This window comes from Urocitellus parryii, chromosome 15, assembly GCF_045843805.1.
Source record: "Urocitellus parryii isolate mUroPar1 chromosome 15, mUroPar1.hap1, whole genome shotgun sequence".
In the NCBI taxonomy this organism is placed as follows: Eukaryota; Metazoa; Chordata; class Mammalia; order Rodentia; family Sciuridae; genus Urocitellus; species Urocitellus parryii.
In genome coordinates, this window is record NC_135545.1 from 12185350 (window position 1) to 12210871 (window position 25522).

Consider the following 25522-nt stretch of genomic DNA (forward strand, 5'->3'; position numbering starts at 1 on the left):
GGCGCCCACTGCCTACGGAGCCATTCCCTAAGGCCACGAAAGCCTCACCAGCCTGTCCTCAGACAAAGGCACACACCACACAGATAAACAGGCGTGCGTCACATCAGATGCATCAAATGGGGAAAATACACCAAAAGGCAGTGTAGATACGTCCACGAACGCCCGCACAGGCAGGCAGCATCGAATGACAAAGACACGCAGGACAGTTACACTACAAGCTCACACCACAGCAACCTAAACACACAGCACCCACTCAGCGGCGGGACAGACACTCACGTGGGCCCGGAGGTTCCAGTCCAGACACCCCGCCCCTCGCCCACGTCCGACTTCCTCTCTCCTCCCAGTTCCCCACAACGATTTGTTCTAAAAAAGTTTGTGGCCCGGATTGAACCGTGCCCGGTTCTCAGGAGCCGCCACTGGGGGGCGTTCGGGCGCTGCCTAGGGTTTTTCCATCAGCTGGACACACCCAGGAACAAGTGCCTTGAAACATAGTGTTGTGTACAGGACCCAGAGGACTCCTCTTGGCAGGTGTCTGTCTGTCTGTGGGTCTTGATTGGATCGAGGTGTTCTGTACCAGTGTTTCCATGTGAGTCTGAACGTTTGGGTGTGTGAGGACCTATTGTATTCTACTTATCTCTGAGTATGTGTCACTTTACTATGTCTGTGACTCAAATTTCTTCTTATTCCTGGTAGGCATCTGCCTGTGCATATATTTCTAAATATGTCTGTGCCAGTGTGATTTTGTTTCTCTATTACTCTATGTGTCCGAATTTCTGTGTCTTTGCATTTGTGACCAGATATGCCCGATTATGTCCATTTGTTCATGTGTCTGTTACTTTGGGGGGATGTGAGAGAGACTCTGAGAATATATCTACTTGTACTTGTTTTTTTTTTTTAAATTTTTAATCTTTATTTTTTAGTTTTCAGCGGACACAACATCTTTGTTTGTATGTAGTGCTGAAGTTTGAACCCGGGCCGCACGCATGCCAGGCGAGCGTGCTACCGCTTGAACCACATCCCCAGCCCTACTTGTACTTGTTTCTCAAAAGTTTTTTTGGGGAAGATGGGGTGGAGACAGGAAGTTTAATCCTGAGGATTGAACCCAGGATGCTTTACCAGGAGGTACCTCCCCAGCTTTATTAATTTATTTATTTTTCCAGACAAGTTGCTGAGGCTGGCCTGGAACTCTCATTGGGATTATAGGCATGTGCCAGTACGCACAGCTTCACTGATGTTTTGAGAGCGTGAACTTCTTTGCCTGTGTGTCTTTTTGCCTGTGTGTATATTTATTTCTACCCTCTCTAGTGAGGAGAGATTTCCCAGACCCTACCAAACTCTTCTTTTTACTGATGGGAAACTGAATTGTCAGGGAGAGGAGCCACATCACAGCTGAATGGAAATAAGAGGAGACGAAATAGTGATTGACAAAATTTTATGTGATCTGAGCCCCTCTGGAGGCATCATAGTCCACACTCTGTAGGAATGAGGGACTGGCTCAAGGGGGCAGCATGGCCCAAAAGGAAGGAGATGGTCCATCCCCTGGGGGAAAGGAGGCATCCCTAATGCATTGCACAGGCTTGAGGGGGCACACCCCCTATGAGGGGAGGAGGAAGAGAAGGTGCCTAAGACGAAGGGACACAGAATACTATATGGTTAGAAGGTTGCAGTTGTACCTAATGTTCTCGACTTGTAGACTTTTAGACTCTTAAGAATATTTGAATCTTAAATTACAGAGCCTAGAACCTTAAGTTTTTAGAAATGTGTATTCTTGGACCTTTAACTATAATCCTAGAATGGTAGAAAGCAGCACAGAACCTAGAGGTGTCCAACATTAGAAATTATTAGAACTTAGTCACAAATGTGAGGGCCTTATAACTTGGATGCTTAGGATCCAAAACTTAGACCAATAGGACTTTACAGGGCCTTGAAACATGCCGACATTACAATCTTAAGAGTTTAATAATCTAGAATCCTGGAGCATATGATCTAGAATCATAGAGAATTTAGATTCTTAGACTAAGTTTTAGAACAACACATTTTAGAACATTAGACCTTAGAATCTCCATTTTTAGAATCTTAGAATTTTTGGAGTGCAGATTCTAGAATCTTATGCCTTTCAGATCCAGGATCTCATATAAGAGAATCTGTGATCATGAAGCCTCAGAAACTATAATCAACCATCATTTAGAATCTCAGAACTTAAGAAAATAAGTTTGAAGCCTTATGGTTTAGATTCTTATAGCCAGAAGATTGAGACTTAAAGAACCTTAGACAATCAAATTTTAGAACAACAGGCCTTAGAACCACCATGTCTAGAATTATAGAATCTTTAGAATTGTAGAATTTAGAATCTTATACCTGAAGGACTTGAAACTCTAAAAAAATAAAATCTAGACTCATAGAAACTTAGATTCTAAAACTAGAATCTTAGAGCTCTAGAACCTAACTTGGGGCCTTATCAAGAATCTTAGAACCATAAAATCTCAAGCTGCAGAATCTCACAGCCTTAGAATTTACATATCCAGACTCTCGGCACTATTTAGAGACTTTGGATTTCAGGTCCTTAGAACCCAAGACTCATAGCATCTTTGAGACCTAGAATCTTTGAATCTAGGCTCCTTAAACATAGGAATCTAGATTCTTGGAATGTCAGACCTGGGGGGAGGGAGGGTGGGCCCTTAGAGATTGCAGTTCAACCATGGCCTCTTAGGGATGAGGGTTTTATGGTGCAGAGAAAAGGAAGGGTCTGTCTGGGATGAGGGTGGGAAGGGTAGGAAGCGAGGACCACAGTTGGGGATAAGGCCTGGAGTGGAAAAGTGGGGGGTGAGGTTCCCTTCCCCCAGTGGCAGTGCCTAGCTTGGGTCCTGAGAGGGAGTTGTAGGTGGAGGATTGTCTCAGGCTCCATCCTCCTGCCCTGGGGGTGACGGAGAGCCCCTGTCAGCAGGCGCAGCGTGGCCAGGGGCTGTAGATGGGCAAAGGACGTAGCGTCCGGCAGGATGGACCTCGGCTGCAGTGAGGCAGCTACAGGAATCCTTAGGGTCAGGCTGGGTTGGGGGATCAGCTCCTCCAGCAGCTCCGGGGGGTTCAGGAGGACCTCCACCTTCATCCATGTTGACGTAGAGGATTTCGTCGGGTTCCTGGGCAGGGGGCAGGGCCTTCAGCGTGTTCTCGAGGTCTTCCCGTAGCTCTGTAAAACTTGGCCGGTCTCGAGGGTTCAGCTCCCAGCACCGGGACATCAGCGCATACCTAGGATGGCAAGGGGAGGGGTGGGAGACTGAACAGGGCTCAGAAGGGGTGCATTCTGGGGGTTTGGGGACGTTTTAGGACACCCAGGGGCCTGAGAGTTAAAGGGAACCTCAGCACTTTGGGAGCATTTATGGGGATTTGAGAATTCTTGAGAGTTTCCAGGGTGGGGGTGGAGTCCTAGAAGACTCAGGAACTGGGAAGGGTCGTGGGAACCTCTCTAGGTCTGGAATGGTGTTCTGGTGAGGGTTTCCTAGAGCAGAGCTTAATAATGTGTTCCTCTAGGGCAGAATTTGGCATCAAACCCTGGCTCTGCCAGTTATAAGCTGTGCCGACTAAAGATATGTCAATTCTTTGACATTCCTCCTTCCAAAGATGAAGACTAGCTTGGCATGGTGGCATATACCAATTAACCCAGCTACTCAGGAGGCTGAGATAGGAGGATCACAAGTTTGAGACCAGCCTCAGCAACTTACTGAGATCCTGTCTCAAAAATAAAAAATAAAATGGGCTGGGGATGTAGCTCAGTATTAGAGCACCCCTGGGTGCCATCCCTAGTATTGGGAGGGGGAGAAGATGAAGAACAAAGCCTCTCCCTTGAGTGTGGGCAGGACTTTGCAACTTCCTTTGACAGCAATATGGAGGGGACCACATGGCAAGGAACTGAGGCTTCCAGTCTCAGCCATGTGAGTGCCGCACTTTGAAATCAATGTTCTTGTCCCGTCTTCAGATGACTTTGGGTGCAGCCAACATCTAGACTGCAATGTCACTAGAGACCCTAAGCCATAGAGACCCTGCTAAGCTGTTCCCAGATCCTGAGTTTCAGAAATGGTGTGAGATAGTAAATGCTTGTTGATTTAAGATTATATTCGGGGGCATAGAGATCTATCCCACCAGCTGTGCAACATTTGGCAAGTGACTCATACTCCCTGTGGACCTCAGTATTCTCATCTGCAAAATGGGAATAATAATGACACCTATATACTCCCTGTGTTGTGGTAAGGATCAAATGAGTTAGTACATGCAAAGCACCTCAAACAGAGCCTTCTGGTAAGTTCTATAAAAATGTTAGCTATAGCTGGGCATGGTGGAGCATATCTGTAATTCCAGCAGCTCAGGAGGCTGAGGCAGAAGGATTCTGAGTTCAAAGCCAGCATCAGAAACTTAGCGAGGCCCTAAGCAACTCAGCAAGATCCTGCATCTAAATAAAATACAAAAAAAAGGCTGGGAATGTGGCTCAGTGATGGAATGCCCCTGGGTTCAATCTCCAGTACCAAAAAGAAAAAAGAAAAAAAAAAGTTAGCTATTATTCTTACTCTCCTCAGCTCTTGAAGTAACTGAAGGGGACCTAGGGAATCTGGGGGCTGCCTCCTCCTGACCCGAGCAACATCCTCTCTTTACCCTTAAAGTGCCCTTCTTACACCACCATGCTGCAAAGATTGCTAAGTGTGTCCTCAAGGGTCCTGCAGACAGCTCAGGGGAGACCTGAGAGTCTGGAGAAGATCAATAAAAACAAACAGGAAGGTTTTGCAGAGGGTCCTGGGTGTTGAGGCACATTTGGGGGGAGTGTGGGTGCTCAGGAGTCTGGGATGAATTGGAGGCCTCTGGGGTTCCAGAGGCAGGGCGACCAGGCAAAGTTACACACTGCCCAGGGTTCCTGGCTGCAGAGAGAGGGAACTGGCCCAGCTTGTGTTCCACACACAAGACAAAGCAGGAAAGCGTACCTTTTAGCTAATTCACCCCCCACCAAACACGGGCTGGCTAGGCGTGGAGCCAGGGACAAGTGGGTTCTTTCTGAGGGACTCCATGCAGGTTTTCTAGGGGCCTGGAGATGTGAGAGCCATCTGTGGGTGCTCAGGGTTTTGCAGTGAGTTCTGGGGCTGGGGCAGGGGGAGCATTTCTTAGCGTGCTCACAGGCCATCCAGACAGTCCACAGGCTGCTTCAGGCGGTTTCCCTGGCGCAGGTAGTCATAAATCTCACTGTTCTCCACTCCTGGATAGGGGGTCTGACCCCGCGTGGCAATCTCCCACATTGTCACCCCAAAGGACCACTGTAAGGAGCAGAGGGGAGGCAATTAGAGGTTCCCTCCTGCACAAAGGCCTCCCAACACACAGGTATGGGGTACACTCACACGTTCGTGCAAATGTGTCCACGGCGCCCACTGGGGGTGTATCACAGATGTCCATAGAAACACTGTACCATACGTACATCCATGTCTGGGTGATTTTGCGGATGTATAGACATCCACCCATACACACATTTACACACTTAGTGGTCACAGGATCTCATGTGTCACCACCCTCACAACCAGGCTATAGACACGCACACCTGGTCACCACTGCTTCTCTGACCCTCAATGTCCACATGGCCACCATGCATGCACACATGAATCCGTACTTTCCCCCGGCATGTGTACACTGCTGTGTCCCCCACATCTCCATGTGTACCCAGGTCATATAAACACACCCCTGTGCCGGAATGCCACATGGCCCTATGAGCCCCGCACCTGCAGCTGCCCAGGCATGCCCCCCAATGCCCTCCACCCCACGACTTGAATCCCCACTTTCCCCACTTCTGGTGAGGGCACATGTACCACGTCGCTCTTGCTGGTGTAGACTCGGTCAGCCAGGCTCTCGATGGCGATCCACTTGACGGGCATCTTGGCAATGCGTCCCTGACGGTAGTAGTCCCCGTTGTAGATCTTCTTAGAGAGCCCAAAGTCTGCCACGCACACGGACATGTTCTCGTTCAGCCTGCCCAGGTTGGGGGAGGGACCAGGGTCAGGGCCTCAGCCACCTCCACCCGGAAGCCCACCCTGGCTCTCACACACAGCTCTTCCTCCTGCCCTCACTGTCCTGCCTCGGGGTGGGGATCTGCTGCCAGCACCTTCACCCTCATCTGGGAGGGAACTGCCTGAGTTTTAGTTCCTTGTGTACAAAGAGGGTGGGACAAGGGGTTTCTAAGAACCCTTCCAACTTTGGCTTTTGCCAGATTTGAGGTCCTTTCTAGGCTTCTTGAGTTTAATTCCCTGATTTTTTTAAATTGTTTTTTTTTTAATATTTTATTTTTCAGTTGTAGTTGGGCACAACACCTCTATTTATTTATTTATTTATTTTTATGAGGTGCTGAGGATCAAACCCAGGGCCTTGCACATGCTAGGCGAGCGCCCTACTGTTGAGCCACACCCCAGTCCCTAATTCCCTGATTTTTAAAGTCTTCTTGGACTCTCCAGGTGTGGTGGCCTGTAATCCCAGTGACTTGGGAGGCTGGAGCAGGAGGATAACAGGTTTGAGGCCAGCCTCAGTAATTTAGCAATTGCTAAATCCATGTCTATAAATAAATAAATAATGAATAAATAAATGGGCTGCAGGTGTAGCTTGGTGGTAAAAGCTCTCCTGGGTTCAATCCCCAGTACAAAAAAAAAAAAAAGTTTTCTTGAACTATGTGATACATACAGAAATGTGCCCAAATCATAAATGAAGAGCTCATTGAATTTTCACAAACACATCCACATTTCCAGGACCCAGATTAAGAAAAAATATGCCAGGCCATCCAAACTAGGGAATCCCACCCAGAAAAAGAAAGAATGAACTGCTGCTTAAAGAAATGCAAATTCAAACTGCACTGGGATTTCATCTCACTCCAATCAGAATGGCAATTATCAAGAATACAGGCAACAATAAATGTTAGCAAGGATATGGGGGAAAAGGAACACTCATGCACTGCTGGTGGGACTGCAAATTGGTGCAACCACTCTGGAAAGCAGTATGGAGATTCCTCTGAAAACTTGGAATGGAACCACCATTGGACCCAGTTATCCTTTTCCTTGGTCTATACCCAAAGGACTTAAAATCAGCATACTACAGTGACACAGCCACATCAATGTTTACAGCAGCTCAATTCACAAGAGTTAAACTATGGAACCAGCCTAGGTGCCCTTCAACAGATCAATGGGTAAAGAAAATGTGGTGTATATACACAATGGAATATCACTCTGCCTTAAAGAAAAATGAAAATTATGGCATTTGCCAAGAAATGAAAGAACTGGAGACTATTATGTTAAGTGAAATAATCCAGTCCCAAAAGCTAACGGTCAAATGTTTTCTCTGATATGTGGATGGGACTCACAATAAGGTAGAGAGGAGGGTAGGGAAGAAAAGAATTACTTTCTATCAGACAAAGGGGAATGAAGGGAAGGAGGGGGAGGGGAATGGGAAAGACAGTGGAATGAATCAGACATGACTTTCCTATGTTCGTATATGAGTACACGACCAGTGAAACTCCACATCATGTACAACCACAAGAATGGGATCCTAATTAGAATAAGTTATACTCCATGTATGCATAATACGTCAAAATACATTCTTCTGTCATGTACATCTAAAAAGAACAACAATAACAACAAAAACTGCTGGTACACACAGCAACACACACCATCTCAAAAGTGTTAGGCTGAGTCTAGGAAGCCCAATATGGGGAGACCCGCTGCACCATCCCATTTATAGGACATTTAGGAAGAGGTGAAACTACTGCTGGTGACAAAGAGAAGCTGCTGCTTAGGGGAAAACACTGGGAAGGGGCACAAAGGAGTCTCCTGAGGCTGAGAAATATTCCTTCCGTGGTGGTTACTTGAGTCAATAACATGTCCAAACTCATTGAGCTCCACATACAATGTATTCTATTTTATTCTTGTTGTACTGAGGATGGGACCCAGGGGTGCTTAACCACTGAGCCACAGCCCCAGTCCTTTTTTTATATTTTACTTAGAGACAGGGTCTTGCTGACAGGGCCTCACTAAATGGCTGAGTCTGGCTTTGAACTTGTGATCCTCCTGCCTCAGCCTCCCAAGTCACTGGGATTACAGGCGTGCACCGCTGCACTTGGCTAAGGTGTATTTAGTGAATGTAAATATATATCAAAATGTTAAGTATAAAAATGAAATAGAAGAAGAAACACATTTCCTTCCAGTAAGCACCCCTCCAGGGTTTTTCCACTTCTGCTTTGTTTTTGTGCTGATGGTCCCAGGATTATAAAGATCCCACTTAGGGCCTTTTGATATTATGATGTTGCAAAAGCAATAAGCTTTCAGTAGAAACTGTACTTTGAATTTTGAATTTCTACTTGTCTATTGCTGGGGAGTCTGGTTTCCTTATCCAGTGTGTCTCCTCAAGGGCAGCCCCAGGGCTCTGTACCATACTCTCCCATGGTGAAGGCAGCAGCATAAGCCTCAGTTCCCAGCCAGCCTCCTGATCATGAGGGGAAACAATTGTAAACAGTGTTGCTATTTTTGAGCACACTTTTTTTTTTTTAATATTTATTTTTCAGTTCTCGGCTGACACAACATCTTTGTTGGTATGTGGTGCTGAGGATCGAACCCGGGCCGCACGCATGCCAGGCGAGCGCGCTACCGCTTGAGCCACATCCCCAGCCCTGAGCACACATTTTTGAGGAGGCAGATATTGTGTTTCGTGTTTGTGCATCCCACCCATCTATGTGTGTACACTAGACACTCAACCCTTTATTCTAAAATAGACCTTGTAGCCAGGAGCAGTGGTGCACGCTTGTAATCCCAAGGGCTCAAGAGGCTGAGGTAGGGGCTGGAGATGTGGCTCAGCGGTAGCGCGCTCGCCTGGCATGCGTGCGGCCCGGGTTCGATCCTCAGCACCACATACCAACAAAGATGTTGTGTCCGCCGAGAACTAAAAAATAAATATTAAAAAAATTCTCAAAAAAAAAAAAAAAAAAGAGGCTGAGGTAGGAGTTTCAAAAGTTCAAGGCCAACCTCAGCAACTTAGTGAGGTCCTAAGCAACTTAGGGAGACCCTGTTTCAAAATAAAACATAAAATAATAATAATAATAATAATAATAATAATAATAATAATGGCTGGTGATGTGGCTCAATGATTAAGCATCCCTGGGTTCAAACTCTGGTACTAAAAAAAAAAATAGAATAAAATTGGAAGAATCCAAATATGGCATGGGTTATGTGACAGAATTGTTATTAATCTTCTTAGTTGGGACAAAGAACTATGATTAGATAAGATTAAGAAAACCTTGGGCTGGGGATCTGGCTCAAGCGGTAGCGCGCTCGCCTGGCATGCGTGCGGCCCGGGTTCGATCCTCAGCACCACATACCAACAAAGATGTTGTGTCCGCCAAGAACTAAAAAATAAATATTAAAAATTCTCTCTCTCTCTCTCCTCTCTCACTCTCTCTTTAAAAAAAAAAAAGAAAAAAAAAGAAAACCTTATTCTTGGGAGCTACCCACTTTAGACTTAGAGATGAAGGATCACGATCTCAGTGATTTGCTTGTAAATGGTTGAGGGGAGAGAAGAAAAGGAACATGGAGAAATGTCAACAGGGGTGTTCACTCGTATGATTCTCTCAACTTCTTTAAGATGGAAATTTTTTAAAATAAAAAGTTGGGGCAGGGAGAAACTTCCATTTTCCTGAGAGTTGTGAATACGATGCCCTTTTCAGAAGGTTCTGTGATTCTCCAGTTGTGATTTCTATGACTCTGACCTTGTCAGGAGACTCAGAGTCTAAGCTTAGGGTTCTGCTCCCTCTGCACCTCCTCTTACTCCCACTTCTGGGCTATTTCCTGCCTGCTGCTGCCGAGGAATCTAATTTCCTTATCCAATGTGACCCTTCGCTAAGGGCAGTCCCAGGCAAGACACTCAGCACGGAGGGGACACAGATGGGACCTGCATGTCACACCTCCCCTTTACTCACCTCGTGCTGTGCACTGAGCTGTCTCCCCAACCCCATCTCTTTTGTCCTCCATTCTTCTTCAAGATATCAACTCAGGTGTCCCTGGCTGAGAAGCCTTCCCAGACTCCCTCGCTGACCTTTCCTTTTCTTTTTTCTTTCTTTCTTTTTCTTTTTTGCACTGATGAGGATTGAACCCAGAGGTACTCTACCACTGAGCCACGTCCCAGCATGTCCCCTTTTATTTCTTATTTATTTTTTTAGGGTCTCACTAAATTGCTGAGGCCTCAAACTTGAGATCCTCCTGGCTCAGCCTCCTGAGCCGCTGGGATTCCTGGTCTCACATCATGCTTGGCCCTTGCTGACTTTTCTAAACGGGTCTTGATTTCTGACCTTCCCTGAAAGATCCTGCCCTGCTTTCATCCTAGGAAGGAGCGGGGGAGCTCTCTGAGGAAGGTGAGGATCCCCAAAGGCTTGACCTTACATGCAGTTCCTGGCAGCCAGGTCCCGGTGTATGAATCGCTTGGTACTCAGATACTCCATGCCGCTGGCAATGTCTGCCATGAACTTCACCAGCATCTGAGTGGGCAGGAACTGGGGGCCAAGATGGGGGAGAGGGAGGTCATCGCAGACCCCAAGGTCCGTCTCCTCTCATTCCTCCTTCCCTTCCCGTGCATGCCTTGCTCGGCCCCAGTGGTTTCCCCATGGCTTTGAGAATTAAACCCAACCCCTTTCCATAGCCTACGGGGCCCTGTAGAATCTGCTCCTGCCTTTCTCTAGGATCTCCTACTGTTCTTGCCTCCACATATAAGATGTGTCTCTTTCCTGGTCTTCAAACCAGGCTTGTTCCCATGACTGAGCCTGTGCCCACACTGAGCCCTGGCTTGGTCTGCTTCCTGTCCAATCACCCTGTGCTCCACAAGCCCACTCCTCCTTCAAGGTCACCTCTTTAGCGAGGCCTTCCCAGTCTAACAGAATCCATTCACTGGACTCTTATCATTCATTCTTCTGCACTTCCTGCCTAGCACCTAAGTTATCTTGGTTATGTGTTCCTCAGCTTGTTTATTGCCTGGTCCTCCCGCTGGAAGACGGTCTCCGTGAGAGCAGGCTCGGGGTCACGGTGATCCTCCCCGGGTATGAGCAGTGCTGGGTACCTGCTAGGTAGGTGTTCCATGAATACTTGTGGCCTGGAGGATTAAATGCCCCTTACCACTGGCTGGTCCCCAAGCCGAGAATAGAGGAGAAAACTGTGCAGGTCTCCATGTTTCATGAATGGCAGGATGACCACAGGTGCTGGAAAGCCTTCTCGTTCGGAACCCTGGAAACAGACGCCTGAGCGCCACCCCCCCAGGAAGCTCCTGTCACTCCCACTGGACAGGAGGGGAAGCCAAGACCTCCTCCTAGCGGGCCGCATCCTCTTCTGCCTCCCCCTCAAAAATCTTGCCTCCATATGTTTGGGGGGGTGGGTAGCAAGGACGGGAGCTTCAGAGAAGCCATTTCTAACAGAGTTCCCAGGGATGTTTCCGGAGCCCTCCTGGGGACCTCAGCTATTTCTGGGAATGGTCAGAGGTCACATTCCAAGCTGAGGGAGAAGAGGAGGGGGGATGCGTTGATCCTAAAGGCGCAGGGGGCAGGGAGCCTGGAGACTGACCTTTCTAGTACCAGAAGGAGGGCTCTTCCCTCCCGTTGGCCTCATGGGAACGGGTCCCTCCGTCACTCACCAATGAGCCTCATGACGTTGGGGTGGTCAAATTCCTTCATGCACACGGCTTCGCTCAGGAAATCCTCCAGCTCTGATCTTGTGCAGATGGCAACTTGGGGGAGAAGATGAGGTGAATGGGGGTGGGTCGTCCTTCCCTCCTCCTCCTATCATTGTTGTCATGATCATCGTCATTGTCACCATCACCATCATCATCATCATCATCTGATTTCCATCAAACAGATGTTCTAACTCATCGCCCCATTTAAAAGATGAGGAGACCAAAGCCCCTAAAGTTTAAGAAACCTGCCTGAAGGGCTCAGGTGACTTGGAAACCAACAGGCAGAGTTCCAACCCAGGCAGCCGGGCACCTTGCTATCTTCCCTCAGATGAGGGAAGCTCAGAGAGGGAGTCCCTAGCCTAAGATCGCACAGCTGGTAAAGGAAGCATCCAGCTGATCTGGACCTGCCTGTGCTCTGCTACCTATCGGTCACAAAGGGACGATCCTAAAACTGCATTTCCCAGGCTCCCACGGAAGGGATTCCCTGCTGGGGTTTGCCAACAGGAGGCTGATGAGAGGCTGGCAGGGGGAGGGAGACGGGGAGGAACCAGCACACTTCTCGCTCTTTCTGCTCCTTGAATCCCCTTGGGGTAGCTGTCTGTCCCCTGTGTTTACAGCTCCCACAGGCGGCCCCTAACTCTGTGCTCCCATCTTCTTCCGGGTGCTCCCGGCCACAGCTCTGGTAACACCCTTCCTCCCTCAGCCCTTCAGGCCTAGGGGTGGACGTCACGTCCAGCTGCTGCCGATGATGTCCAGCTTGCCTCCCTGCTCCAGCCGTTCCTCCAGCCCTTCCTTGGCTTCGGGGAGTCATGTCCCCAGGTTGGATTCTTTCTATTGAAGTGCCTGGCAGGAGCTCCATTCCCCAGCTATAAACACTGACTTTTCTGCTCTCCTGGGGCACAGGGAAGGGACCTGGCATCGCCTCGGGGATGGGCGTCCCCAGGTGTGCACACGCATGCTCAGACTCACTCTTCATGGTCTTCACAGCCACCTTGAGGATGGAGTCATCCTGGTTGAGCTGGCCCTCCATCACAGCTCCAAACTCCCCTGTGGAGGGCGGGAGGAAGACACTGACCTGGGGGAGTGGCGGGGGCGTGGGGACTGTATTTCCTGGAGTTGGGTGGGGGCGGGGAATTGAAAGACCCCAGGGTTCAGGAGATGCGTGCATGGGGAGGACTTACCTTCTCCCAGGGTCTTCCCCAGGGCCACCTTATGCCGGTCCACCATCACGTCCCGCAGCTTCTCCTTCAGCTCCTCGCTGATGCCCAGGCTGTTCACTGCAGGGAGGGTGGGCGGAGCCATGGAGCGGGCTGCCCTCCAGGTGGCCCTCGCCAGCAGGGATGTGCCCTTGGTGGAGACACTGAACTACTTCTGCTTTGATTCAGAATTAGCTACTGCCCTGGATATCCCGCCTCCCCAGCCCAGCTCCTCTGACGACACCCCGAATCTTCCCCCACAGTGGCAACTTTGGGAGTAAAACGTGGCACAATTTTGCTCCGGTGTGTACCACAATTGCTCAGCACTCTGCTGTACCAGTTATTAAAAATATTTCTTTTAGCTGGGCGGGGTGGGGTACGCCTGTAATCCCAGCAGTTCGGGAGGCTGAGGCAGGAGGATTATGAGTTCAAAGCCAGCCTCAGCAAAAGCGAGATGCTAAGCAACTCATTGAGACCCTGTCTCTAAATAAAATACAAAATAGGGCTGGGGTTCTGACTCAGTGATCGAGGTCCCCTGAGTTCAATCCCTAATACCGCCCCCCAAATATTTCTTTTAAAGAGGAATTCAGAAATTCCCAGCACAAAGAAATGGCAAATGTTCAGGAGATGACAATGGTAATTACCTTGACTTCAACACTCCACATTGCACACCTGTCTCCAAGTTTCCCCGGCATCCCATAAGTACAATCATTATGTGCCCAACACAAAGTAAATAAGCAAATAAATCCTCATATAAAAGACATTATCAGGCAGCACACCAGATATGATATTCAACTAAAATTTATAAGAGATATGAAAATATTTGGTAAATCGATATAAAACATTATTTTTAAAATATTTATTTTTATTGAGGTATAATCTGCACATAAATTTTAAGTGAGCAGCTCAATGGATTTTCACAAATTCGTTGTGAACATCACTGTAAAACCAACACTCAGGTCAAGAATAGGACATGACCTGTTCTCCTGGGGCATCCACTTTCTTTCTCTTTCTTTCTTTTTCTTTCTTTCTTTTTTTTTTTTTTTTTTTTTGGTACTGGGGATTGAACTCAGGGGTGCTTAGCCTCTGAGCCACATCCCCAGCCTTTTTTATACTTTATTTTGAGAAAGAGTCTCGCTAAGTTGCTTAGGGCCTCCTCGCTAAGTTGCTAAGGCTGACCTTGAACTTGTGATCCTCCTGCCTCAACCTCCCTAGCCACTGGGATCACAGGTGTGCATCCCCGGCTAAAACTGATAGATTTTGAAGACACAGGAACACACAAGCACTCGTCCACCAGCAATTGAGGACATCACAGCAGGTCAGGGAGCCTCAGGAAAAGCCCTTGAATGCTCACCAGAGGAGCATGCAAAAGGGCAAATGACATCTTGGTATTATTATGAAAACTGTTTTGACCCCAGGCCCCCTGCTAGGTCTCAGGGACCCCAGGGGACCAGAATCACACTTTAGGAACTGCCTCTGTGTACTCTTCCATTAAATGACTGCAATCCTCTCTCTTCTTCTTCCTTCTCCTCTTAGATAAATGTCTTTCCCAGCCCTTTCCAAACTTCCCCCTGGGGCCTTGCAGCCGTCCCGCTGTGTGTGAGATCAAGACCTTCCTCTGTCCCTCGTTAGCTGGGACCCTCCACGACTCTGTGGTCCTCAGAAAGTTCTATAAGCTATGATTCTGTGATTTTCACCAATAGAATAGTGATGAGCACATCATTTTTCAGGCCAAGATGGATTCTATCTCCCCAACATTCTATGAGTCTAAGAGACCGAACAGCATGGTAGTTATGTATACAGACTTCAGAGTGCAACGATCTGGGTTCAAATCCCAGTTATCCAACTTACAAGCTGTGTGGCTTTGAGTCACTTATTTAACCATTCTGTGCCACCATTTCCCCACAGGTAAGTACCCATGTCCTTGAGTGGTCGTTAGGATCAAGGGGGCCATATGTGTAGAGTCCTTTGAATGGCACCTGTCACCTAGGACGCGCTAGGCTAGGCTGTCATACCACCATCACGTTTCCTCACAGTTCTGACCATCATCACCTCAACCCTGTCCCTATCACCAGCTCACCATTTTCACTGTCACACTCTTCATCATTATCGTCACCATGCCCACATTATTCCAAGATCTTATGGCTCTGAGGTCTGGAGATTTGAAGACCAATGTGTCTAAGATTCTATTAGCCCAAAGCTCCGTCTGGTTCCACAATTCCGCTCAGGGACTGTTGTTCTAACACTCCTGTATCCAAAGGCTTTCAGAGACTCTTCTCTAACTCATCTACAGAAGCCCTGAAGACCCAGTTCTCTATGGTTATTTTAGCTCCAGGCCAGCGCGGGGAAGCACAGGGTCTACTTACGGGTGGCTTCGGTGGTCCGGCGACTGTAGGACTTGCGCGCACGGTACCTGACTACGAGCTCACCTCTCTCCCCTGTTGGCTCAAACACCTCTCTGGGGAAATGAGGAGAAACCTGTAAATCATGCGGACCCCACTCCTTCCACCAGGGGCCAAAGCACGCACCATCCCAGACCCGAGCCCCGCTGTTCCTGTGCTCCAGCGTCTGCTGAGCACATCTTGGACTGCTCCCTTCGGCCCTCCATCCATCCCCCAGGCCTCCTGGCCCTTGTTCCGATTCTTGGTCATCTCTCTTCCCACACCAGCCCCCTCACTGGCCTCCCGGCCTCCCAGCTTCAGGCCATAGAAGCCTCCAGTCCACAGAAGCCTCCCCATGGAGCGCTAACTCACCCATAGCGGGTCTCCTTCTTTCGCTGGTGGACAAGGAACAGGGCCAAGATGAGGACACAGGCAGCGGCCACAATTGCTCCCAGCAGTACGTACCACCAGCGCCACGAGAAGGCAGGAGCTGGGGGTTCACTCACTGTCAGGAGGATGGGGGACAGGTCATGGCTGAGGTCCTGGATCCAGCTCCCTGGGACCCAAGGATGGGACGTGGGAGGAAGGCAGGAGGCATGGACAAAGCTGTGGATGTCTTTGGTAGGGATGGAGACATCTGCAAACCCAGGAACACTGCTGGGCGGGGCTAAGCGGGGCTGGGCAGGGCATGCAATGGACACGGTATGTCTGTTAAGCACAAAGAGTGAGAAACTTGCAGGATGGGTGAACTTAGAGTAGGATGAGTTCTTGAGGAATGTGTAATTAGTGCAATGAGTGCGAGGGGAAGACAGATGCGTCTAGAATGGGCTGACAGGATGCAAGGAGGGACGGATGGACACGGATGGACATGGCAAATCTGAAGCAGTCCAGGGGTGTGTGTGTGTGTGATGGTGGTGCAAGGAGCTGGGCCTAGGGGTGGAGAACAGGTGAGTGGGGAAGAGAATTCCTGTAGCACAGGATGGTGGGAGAGGTGTGTGCAGGGCGTGTGGAAGGAGTATGGGGACAGAAAACTAGGGAACATCTCTGAATAGTGTTCCGTGAGTACAGAAAGCGAGAATGAGAGTAAAATGAGTGAGCAAAGGGGTGTGGTGAGTGTGCACAGGGAGACAGCTGTTAGTTTTTTATATATGTATCTTTTTTAGTTGTTCATGGAACTTTATTTTATTTTCTTCTTATGTGGTGCTGAGAATTGAACCCAGTGCCTCACACGTGTTAGGCAAGTGCTGTATCACTGAGCCCCAGCCCCAGCCCCAGCTGTTAGTTTTGTTTTTTTTTTTTTTTTTTTTTTTGGTACTGGGATTGAACTCGGGGCACTTAACTAACCCTTTTTCATATTTTATTCAGAGACAGGGTCTCACTGAGTTGCTTAGTGCCTCACTAAATTGCTGAGGCTGGCTTTGAACCCACAATCATCCTGTCTCAGCTTCCTGAGCTGCTAGGATTACAGGCATGCGCCACTGCACCCAGCCAGCTGTTAGTTTTTGACACAAAGAAGGAGCCTTGATTTTTGAGGATGTAACTTCAGCGTGAATGGAGTGCGCAGTGATCATGGCACGTGAGAAGGATGGGACAGGTGTACAAAAGGGCAGAAGGATTAGTCAAGAATTTCTGTGTGTGTGTGTGTTAAAATGGGTCCTGATTGGTGGGGGTGAGGGGGTGACATCTAAGGAGCGTGGGATGAACTGTGGGTTGTAAGTTTTCCAGTGTTTGCAACATGGAATACATGGTGAGTGGGTTCCAGGTTTACAGAGCTCGTGAATGAGAGGAGAAGGTGTGTCATGGGTTCGGGAGGTGTGTGTAAGGAGGGAAGGAACATGATGGGATATAGAAGGAGGGTGGAGTGCATGTGGAAAGACTGTGTGAAGAAATATGGAAAGGCGTGAGACAGTGTTCAAGGATAGTGAGTTGACTTACAGATGGTGGACTGTATTAGTGTCAGGGTACAATAGATGTAGGAGGAATGTTCAAGAATCATTGGAGAAATATTTGAGAGGATGGATGTATGGAGGACACCCCATTCATCCATCTATTGGTCCATCCTTCTGTCCATCCATCCATCCATCCATCTATCCATCCATGCACCCATCTATCCATCTATCCACTCATCCATCCATCTATCCATCCATCCATGCACCCATCTATCCATCTATCCACTCATCCATCCATCTATCCATGCATGCATCCATCCATCCACCTACCCACTCACCAATCCATGATCTGTTCATTTACTCACTCATCCAAACATCTATCCTTTGACCTGGGCATGCATCCATTCATCCGTCCATATACCCATTCACTCTCTATCTTTCCTCTACTAATCCACCCACCCTCACATCCATTCATTTACTCACTTATCCAGCCACCTATTTTTTCTTCAACCTGCCCATGCATTCATTCTACCTATCCAAGTACTCATTCACTCTCCATATACCCACCCACCCATCCATTCAACCACCATCCACCCACCCATCTATCCACTCATCCATCCATCCACCCATCCACCCATCCGTCCATCTGTCCACCCATCTGTCCATCTGTTCATCCATCCATCCATCTGTCCACCCATCCATCCATTTATCCATCATCCATCCATCCATCCATCTACCATTCACCAAGTACCTACAAAGTGCTGGGCCATTCTAGACACCTCCATCAAGGACCACACAAACCCCAAAAGCAAAGGGTTCAAGTAATGAGTTTAAGAAACATGAAGAGGATGTGTCAAGAGTACATGAGTGGTGACTGACCCCTCACTGGGTGTTGAGGGGACGGAGGGAAGAAGGGGTACAAAAGCCCTTACCCAGCTGGTGGATTGGCTGTCCTTGCCCTGTGAGGAGAAAGGACAGAGGGGAGACATGCTCAGAGAGGGCTCGCATGAGGGAGTGAGGGAGGCTTCCAATGGGACTCGGCTAGGGTAACACAAACACAAAAAGTACAGGGAGCAAGTCAAGGCCATCAAGAAGAGGCGAGGTCCTTGTGGATAGACTGCAGGGGGGCTGAGCATGGTTTTGTAGTTACCTGGGCGCCAGGGCTCCAGGGGCACAGGGAGGCTCCAGGGCCCATCCCCAGCAGCGGTGTAGGCTGCCACAGACACCGTCAGGTTAGGCACAGCCCCGTCCCCCCGCAGTTCCAGGGTCACCTCTTGCTTTAGCCCTACATCCATTAGCACCTGGGAGGTCAGAAGTGGCATTAGAGCAGAACCCAGGCCCCCAACTCAGGACTGCACACTTGGCCTCAACTCCATCTCTTTCTCCAGGCCCTCTCTTCCCTCCTTACCCCTGGCCAGTGGAACATTAGCTGCGCCAGGCAGAGACTTTTATCTGCTAACCCTCTACCGTGTCAGGGATTCCTTAGCACCGTGCTAGGTGCATGGCATGCTCAGTCCATGTGAAGAACTGGATTTTCACGTTCATCTCTCTAACTCCTTCCAATTCCCATCCTATCTGCCTCCACCACCCAGGGTATTGCGAACTCAGGTAGGACCTTTGTGCAAATTAGGAAAATAGGCCTCTTCCCCAAAAGGCCATATGGCTACTGGCTGTAAAACTGTTAGAATACTGAAATGCTTTTGCAATGGGTCATATATAGCCATTCCCTAATCTCTGCCTTGAACCCCCATTTGCTCCCCAGAATGTTCTGCACCAAATGTGGTATCTCTGTAGTTCTAAGCCGCACAAGGGTCTGCCTTCTCCCCATCTCCCTCCTCCCCCAACCATTCCACCCAAGCCCAGCCAGCAGCACCCACCTCTGGGGTGTCCTGGCCTCGATACGCCAGCCGGTACCCTAACAGGGTGCCCTGCAGGGGCGCCCTTGGCTCCTGCCAACACACGAGGGCCTGGCTCCCATTCCGCATGGCGCTAACGTTCTCAGGGGGACCCAGGGGCACTGGAGGACAGGGAAGAGGGGAAGCTGGCACCCCCACCTCTTTCAGACCCCCCGCCCCTGTTCCCAGGAAGTGGAGGCAGGGAGCACAGGGTACACGCGCAGGCAACCTGAGCAAGCCTCCTGTGAGCGGAAGCACAGGGCAGAGATCTGGGAGAGATGCCAGTGGGCAGTGCCGAGGGGTCAGGCACTGGACAGGAGGGAGACAGAGGCCATGTGGGGCAAGGGGGTGAAAGGGGACGCTCTGGGGGAACTGGTGCAAGCAAAGTCTAGTGGGCGGGGCCACATCCCTCCCCAGCCCTCTTACCTCCCTCTGGTGTCTCCACGGGGAGCCAGTGGGTCCAGGGTGAGGGGCCCTGGCTGCTTGTGCAGGACACCCGGATATGATAAGGGGTGTGAGGGTGGAGTCTGCCCAGCTGAAGCTGGTGGGGGGGCACAGATGCCTGCAAGATGAGGGGCTCCTCCGGGGGGTCCGGCTCTCCCAGCCAGACACCCACCCTGTCGTCTGACAGCACAGCCTACGGAGAGGGAAAGGGGTGAGGTCAGGACGCCCGCGCAATCACGCACTGCAGTCACGCCCCTCTCAACTGTGGCCTCCCAGCATACCACACAACTTTGCAAGGGTGTGAGTGTGAGTGTGTGTGTGTGTATGTGTGTGTGTGTGTGTGTGCTGCAGCTCCATCTGGGTCAATATGGACACCTAGATTAGCAAAGCAAAGAAACCATGGAGGTAGATGAAGTGGCTCTGTCAAAAGCCACCTTTGCTAAGACTCTTCAAGACTCTTTCCCTTTCTGAGCCTCAGTTTCCTTATCTGGAAAATGAGCAGATTTGAGGTCCGTTCTAAGCTTCTAGAAGAGAATTCCCTGATTTTTTTTTTTTTTTTTTTTTGGTACCAGGGATTGAACCAAGCAGGCTTAACCATTGAGCCACATCCCCAGGCCTTTTTATTTTTTATTCAGAGACAGGTTGGAATTACAAGTGCATACCACCAAGCCTGGAGAATTCCCTGATTTTTAAAAAGTTATCTTGAAGTAGCTGGGTGCACTGATGCGTGCCTGTAATCCCAGCCACTTGGGAGGCTGATGCAGGAGGATCACAAGTTCAAGGCTAGCCTCAGCAACTTAGGGAGATCTTGTCCAAAATAAAAAAAAATAAAGTAGGCTGGGGATGTGGCTCAGTGGTAAAGCAATAATCCCCAGTAATACTGGGGGGGGGGGGAGGTGTAACAGTGGCAATTTGCAGGTTGACTGGACGCTAACAGGCATTTAGGAGATGACCTGTGCACACAACGTGCTTGTCACTGTTACTGGATGTGTGTGTGGGAGGCTGTCAGGCAGCAAGTGTCCAACACTGCACACCCTGCACAGCTCTACAGGTTCTTCGTACATCTACCCAGGCCCCTGCTTAAGGATGTGAGCCCTGAAGCCAGATTCCTTGGGTCTTAAGTCCTGCCTTGGACATTATTTGCTGTTTGACAAAGGGTGAATGTCTTAACTTCTCTGAATTAGTTTCTGTCTCTAGAAAACGGGCCCCTGACTCTCTACTTGCCAGGGTGTAAAGTCTAATGACACAATGCACATCAAACAGGTCTGAATATCGTAATAGCAGCAGCAGCATTTCTCTTTTCTCTTTTGTGGTGCTGGGAATAGAACCTAGGGCCTTGATCATGCGAGGCAAGGGCTCTGCATTTCTTGGTACCATGGAGGGATCAGGCTCCCCGTTCAGCACCTTCTCTGTTCTCATTCCCATTCTCCTGATGAGAAAGCTGAGATCCAGAGGGGTTTGGGAGCCTGTCCAACGTCACGGAGTCCTCCCAGGGGAAGATGGCACCACCAGGAGACCCAGGGACGAGGCAGGCCGATGGTGAGTAGCAGGAGGGACAGGCTGTCCCCATGCCTGCTCTCTGACCCACCGTGACAGAGGGAAGAGGAAGCTGTGCCAGGACAAAGGGGAGAGGGGCTCAGCAGCCAGACCCACTCCTACTTCTCTTTTTCCTAGGATGGCCATGGCCCTCCCCCAGAGCCATTCAGCCCTAGCCTGAGCACAGCGGGAAGTGAGACCTGGAGAGGGAAGGGGACACACTTCTGCTTTCCTGGGGACACTTGATGGATGTGGGTGGGGATGCAGCTAATGGCTGACCTGGCCTTCGAGGTCTCTCTTGTTGGGCTGCCTATGGCATTGAATCATAGCTTCATCCTTCTACCCGTGGGCATGGGTGTGGGGGCAGGGTCACATCCCCTCTCAGGCCCCAGTTCCCTACCTTGAAAAGGGCAAGACGCACAGCTGCTCACTTTCCAGATTAAAATGGCACCAAGAAAAGGCTGGGCCCAGAGCAGTGCAAGAAAGAGAGCTCCCAGTGACCGGAGTTTAGCTCAGGGCAGAGCTCCTGACTAGCATGGACAAGCCCCTGCATTTTATCCCCAACATGAAAGGAAGGAAGGAAGGAAGGAAGGAAGGAAGGAAGGAAGGAAGGAAGGAAGGAAGGCAATTCCCAAATAATCAGGTACTGGCTACACAGCATCATTTGGGATTAGAGAGACAGGGTTTGAATCCTGCCTCTGCCACTTTCTGCCTGTGACCTTGGGTGAGTTGCTTAACATCTCTGAGCCTCAGTTTCCTCATCTGGAAAATGGGTGTATCCACAGACCCTCCTTCACAAACACACGAGGGGGTGTGCATGAAGCCATAACACAAGGCCCAGCACACAGCTGACTTTCAGCAAAAGTGGGTCATCATTGACTACTGTTGTCTCCCACGGCAGCCACCATCCAACCCTCATCTCCAACTTCTGAACCTCGGGAAAGTCAGACCAGCAGCGGGCCTGTGTTTACAGAGCTGGTGACTTGTCTGTGCTCGCACCTGTGTTTTCCTTACTCTTGAGTAGGAGCAACTTTAGGGCCGCAACTAGGTCTAGCTCATCTCTATTGTCTCATATTCTTCTAACAAATGTTCCTGCTCTGTGATTGGCCTGCGTTGGGCAATAAGGAGGAGCCAGGGTGACTGACAACTCTGACCCTCCCAGAACCCACAGGCCACGATACACCCCAGACAGTGATGACCCAGAGGGGTCAGGGCTGAGTGGGGAAAGCTCAGAGTTGTGGGTATCCAGGGGTGACAGGCCATCTCCAACCTGGCTAGAGTTAACATCACTCATGCTAAAAACAACAAAAATGGCTAATAGTTCATGAGGCAGCTCCTTTGTTCCAGATACTAGTTTAAGTTGGTTACTTGCGTTCTCTCTGTTGGAGTCTCACGATGAGCCTATCAGGTAGGTGCTACCATTATGCTTGTATTATAGATGAGAGAATGGAGACCCAGAGAGGTTAAGTGAGTTGCCCAAGCTCACAAGAGGTTAAGTGACTTGTCCTACTCATTGTGGGTCTCCCCTGGGAGAATGTCAGCAGGGAGTGAAGTCAGGATTTGAACCCAGGACTCTATTTCCTTTCAATACACCAGTGGCCTGGAAGGGCTGGGGGAGGAAAATGCTGTGGCTGTGGGTAGCAAGAGGCCTGAGATTGAGGTGACCAAAGTCAGGGAATCTCACCTGTAGGGTGCAATGAGTGAGAGGGTAGATGCCACTCAGGCCTGGGGTCCAAGCCACCTCCAGCTCCGTGGGCTGGCGGGAAATCAGGTGGAGGTCACGGGGCCGCTGGGGAAGCACTGTGGACAGACAAGGGGAGGGACTGACCCTGGGGATCTTTACCCAAAGCTGCCAACGCTGCCCTCTGCCTCCTGCTCAGACTCCTGGCCTCAAGCCCTCCCTCAGATACCCAGCTCCCCAGGTCCCTTTTCTGTCACCTGTGATGGTGGCTGTGCGGGATGTGGTGACCCCCTTGGCATTATGGGCTTCGCAGGAGAAAGAAGATGTCTTGTTCAGGCCTAGGGAGTCACACGGAGAGGAGCCCAGTGTCAGATCTGGGAAGAGAGACTCGACCATGCCAAGCCACCCTACCTCACCCAGCCTGGCCAGTGCCAACCTGACGGGCACTTGCAAGCAGAGGGAGTGTGGGGAGGGCAGAGCTGTGCATTAGGAACACAGACTCCACCCACAAACAGAGGGACAGGCTGCTGGCTTCAGCTCCCCCCCGCCCCAGGGATTCACATGGCTCACACACTTGCTCTGTCACACCCAGATAGGAACATACATACTAAGACGCACACAGAGGTACACACAGAAGCACGCCTCGTCATCCATACTCCCACGACCCCTTCAAACACACAAAAACAGCTGGGCATGGTGCCGCCTGCCTGTAACACCAGTGACTCAGGAGCCTAAGGCAGGAGGATTGCAAGTTTGAGGCCAGCCTCAGTAACTTAGGGAGGCCCTCAGCAATTTAGAAAGACCCTGTCTTAAAATACAAAAATATAAAGGCTGGGGGTGTAGTTCAGTGGTAAAACGCCCCGAGTTCAATCCCAATATTGCTAAAACAATGACAACCAGACACACAGAAACACACACACAGGCAGGCACACACAGACACAAATACACACACTCATATACATGCACAAACTGATTTAGACGGACATGGAGGTATATATACAAGACAGACACATGCTTAGGATGTGGGTGTGTGCACACAGACAAGTGTTTGTTTGTTGGTAAGTGGGCCTCCTGTCCACCCCTCCTCCTTGCTCAGTCTGATCACTGGCCTCTGGTGTTTCTGGAACACACACCTAGGTAGCGTGTTCCTGCCCTGGAAACGGTACTCGCTTGAAACAGTCTTCCCACGGGTCCATATGCCCCCCTCCCTCCTTCCTTCATTTGATTCTGAAATGATACGGGTTATTCTGCTCCATGGCTTTGCATGTCGCCAAGTGTCCTGCTCATTGTGGGTCTCCCCTGCCAGAATGTCAGCTCCAGGGAGGCAGATTGTGTGGGTTTTTTTTTTTTTTTTTTTTTTTTTTTTTGTACCAAGAATTGAGGTACTCAGAGGTGCTGAACCAATGAGCTGCATCCCCAGCCCTTTTTATTTTGAGACAGGGTCTTGCTACGCTACTAAGGCTGGCTTTGAACTTGTGATCCTCCTGCCTCAGCCTCCTGAGCTACAGGCATGCACCATGGTGCCTGGCTAGTTGTGTTGTTTTGTTCCCTGCTGTCTGGGTGGCCCAGCACACAATAGGTGCTCCATAAGTGTTTGTTGAGTGAATGAATTTGTGTGTACATTAGTGAACGCATGAGCATTTCTGAGTATGTATGTGGACAAGTACCGCATAATTCTGTGGATTAGGAAGTTAACTTGTCTTGAACAACTGTTCAATGTCTCTACACTTGTAGGCACCTTTGTGTGCACAGGCACACACACCTGTCACTGTTACCCATAAACATGTGCACACATAAAGACACACGAACACATGGATACCCAGTGCGCAGCTATACAACACACACAGATGCACAATGTCGGAGAACAGGATGTGCAGAGGACCAAGTTTCCAGCCTGCTCTTCTGGTGCTGCCTGCGTGGGTGTGTGCGTGGCTCTGCGGCTCTGGGGACAGCTGTCCTGCTGAGCTCGGGGTGGCTGCGTGCGTGCGCCGGTTCCCACCAGTTCCCACCCTGGGTCCGCTCTGGAGGGCGGCCTCTGTCCCCAGACACAAAGTTTCCTTTTTTCCGTCAGCAGAGGGAGTGGATTAGGGGAAAGTCACCGAGGCCGGAAGGGGGTGGGCAGGGAAGCGCCCCGCGGCGGCTGCCCAGTTGCCGTCCCCGGCCAAGGTCAGGTGCCCGGGCCTCCGCAGCCCCCGCCGCCCCCGGCCGCCCCCGCCATCGAGAGGAACAAGGCAGCCCAGCGGCCGGGCGGGGGAGCTGGGTCGGCTCCAGCCACCTGGCACGTGGGGGCTGCCAGGGTCAGGGCGCGGGAGCTGGCGGGCGGATGAGCAGCTCCGGGCGAGGGGGGTTCTGGAGCCGGGTCCAGTTCCGACCGCAGCATTCCTGCCCCCGCGTGAGTCACCGGGGCGCCCCCCCACCCCGGCACTTCCGGCTGGTCTGGGGGCCTGGCCGGGGACCCCCTCTTTCCAGGCCCCAGTGACTGCACCTTGAGGGAGGGGGACAGGAGGAACCAAGGGGTCTGGGACCCCCTCCCCACCAGCAGGCCCTTTCCTACTCCAGATGTGCTTTCCAGATGTACTGCCTCCCTTTTTGCTCCCCCCTCCAATTCTTTTCCGAGGGAAGGAGAAGGATGGAAGGAGAAAGAGGACACACCCTGAGTAGACTCCGAGGGACAAACTGACAAAATTCCTAGACAAGGCACCTCCCCCCCACACACAATGAATCACGCCTAACACACAGGGGCCGTTTTTAGCGCTCAGGCATACACAAAAAACGCAGCACTGGCTAA

The 25522-nt window shown here is 50.3% G+C and overlaps 1 protein-coding gene across 2 annotated transcripts in view; it reads right to left on the reverse strand.

Annotated features, from left to right (window-relative positions):
- Window positions 1-2096: 2096 nt before the first annotated feature.
- The window catches only part of Axl (AXL receptor tyrosine kinase), a 28861-nt gene continuing 5435 nt past the window's right edge, over window positions 2097-25522 (reverse strand). Inside the window, exons 5-20 of one of the 2 annotated variants that reach the window (XM_026381025.2) lie at window positions 22992-23072; window positions 22738-22853; window positions 19500-19710; window positions 19056-19195; window positions 18329-18479; window positions 18111-18137; window positions 15662-15794; window positions 15275-15366; window positions 12894-12989; window positions 12682-12759; window positions 11674-11766; window positions 11163-11284; window positions 10437-10546; window positions 5838-5997; window positions 5158-5294; window positions 2097-3246 (exon numbers count right to left, since the gene is read on the reverse strand). In XM_026381025.2, coding sequence (XP_026236810.2) covers window positions 2895-3246; window positions 5158-5294; window positions 5838-5997; window positions 10437-10546; window positions 11163-11284; window positions 11674-11766; window positions 12682-12759; window positions 12894-12989; window positions 15275-15366; window positions 15662-15794; window positions 18111-18137; window positions 18329-18479; window positions 19056-19195; window positions 19500-19710; window positions 22738-22853; window positions 22992-23072 — 2099 coding nt within the window. In that variant the 3' untranslated portion in view covers window positions 2097-2894. The remainder of the gene's footprint in view (window positions 3247-5157; window positions 5295-5837; window positions 5998-10436; window positions 10547-11162; window positions 11285-11673; window positions 11767-12681; window positions 12760-12893; window positions 12990-15274; window positions 15367-15661; window positions 15795-18110; window positions 18138-18328; window positions 18480-19055; window positions 19196-19499; window positions 19711-22737; window positions 22854-22991; window positions 23073-25522) is intronic. The other variant, XM_026381026.2, reaches the window with a different exon arrangement.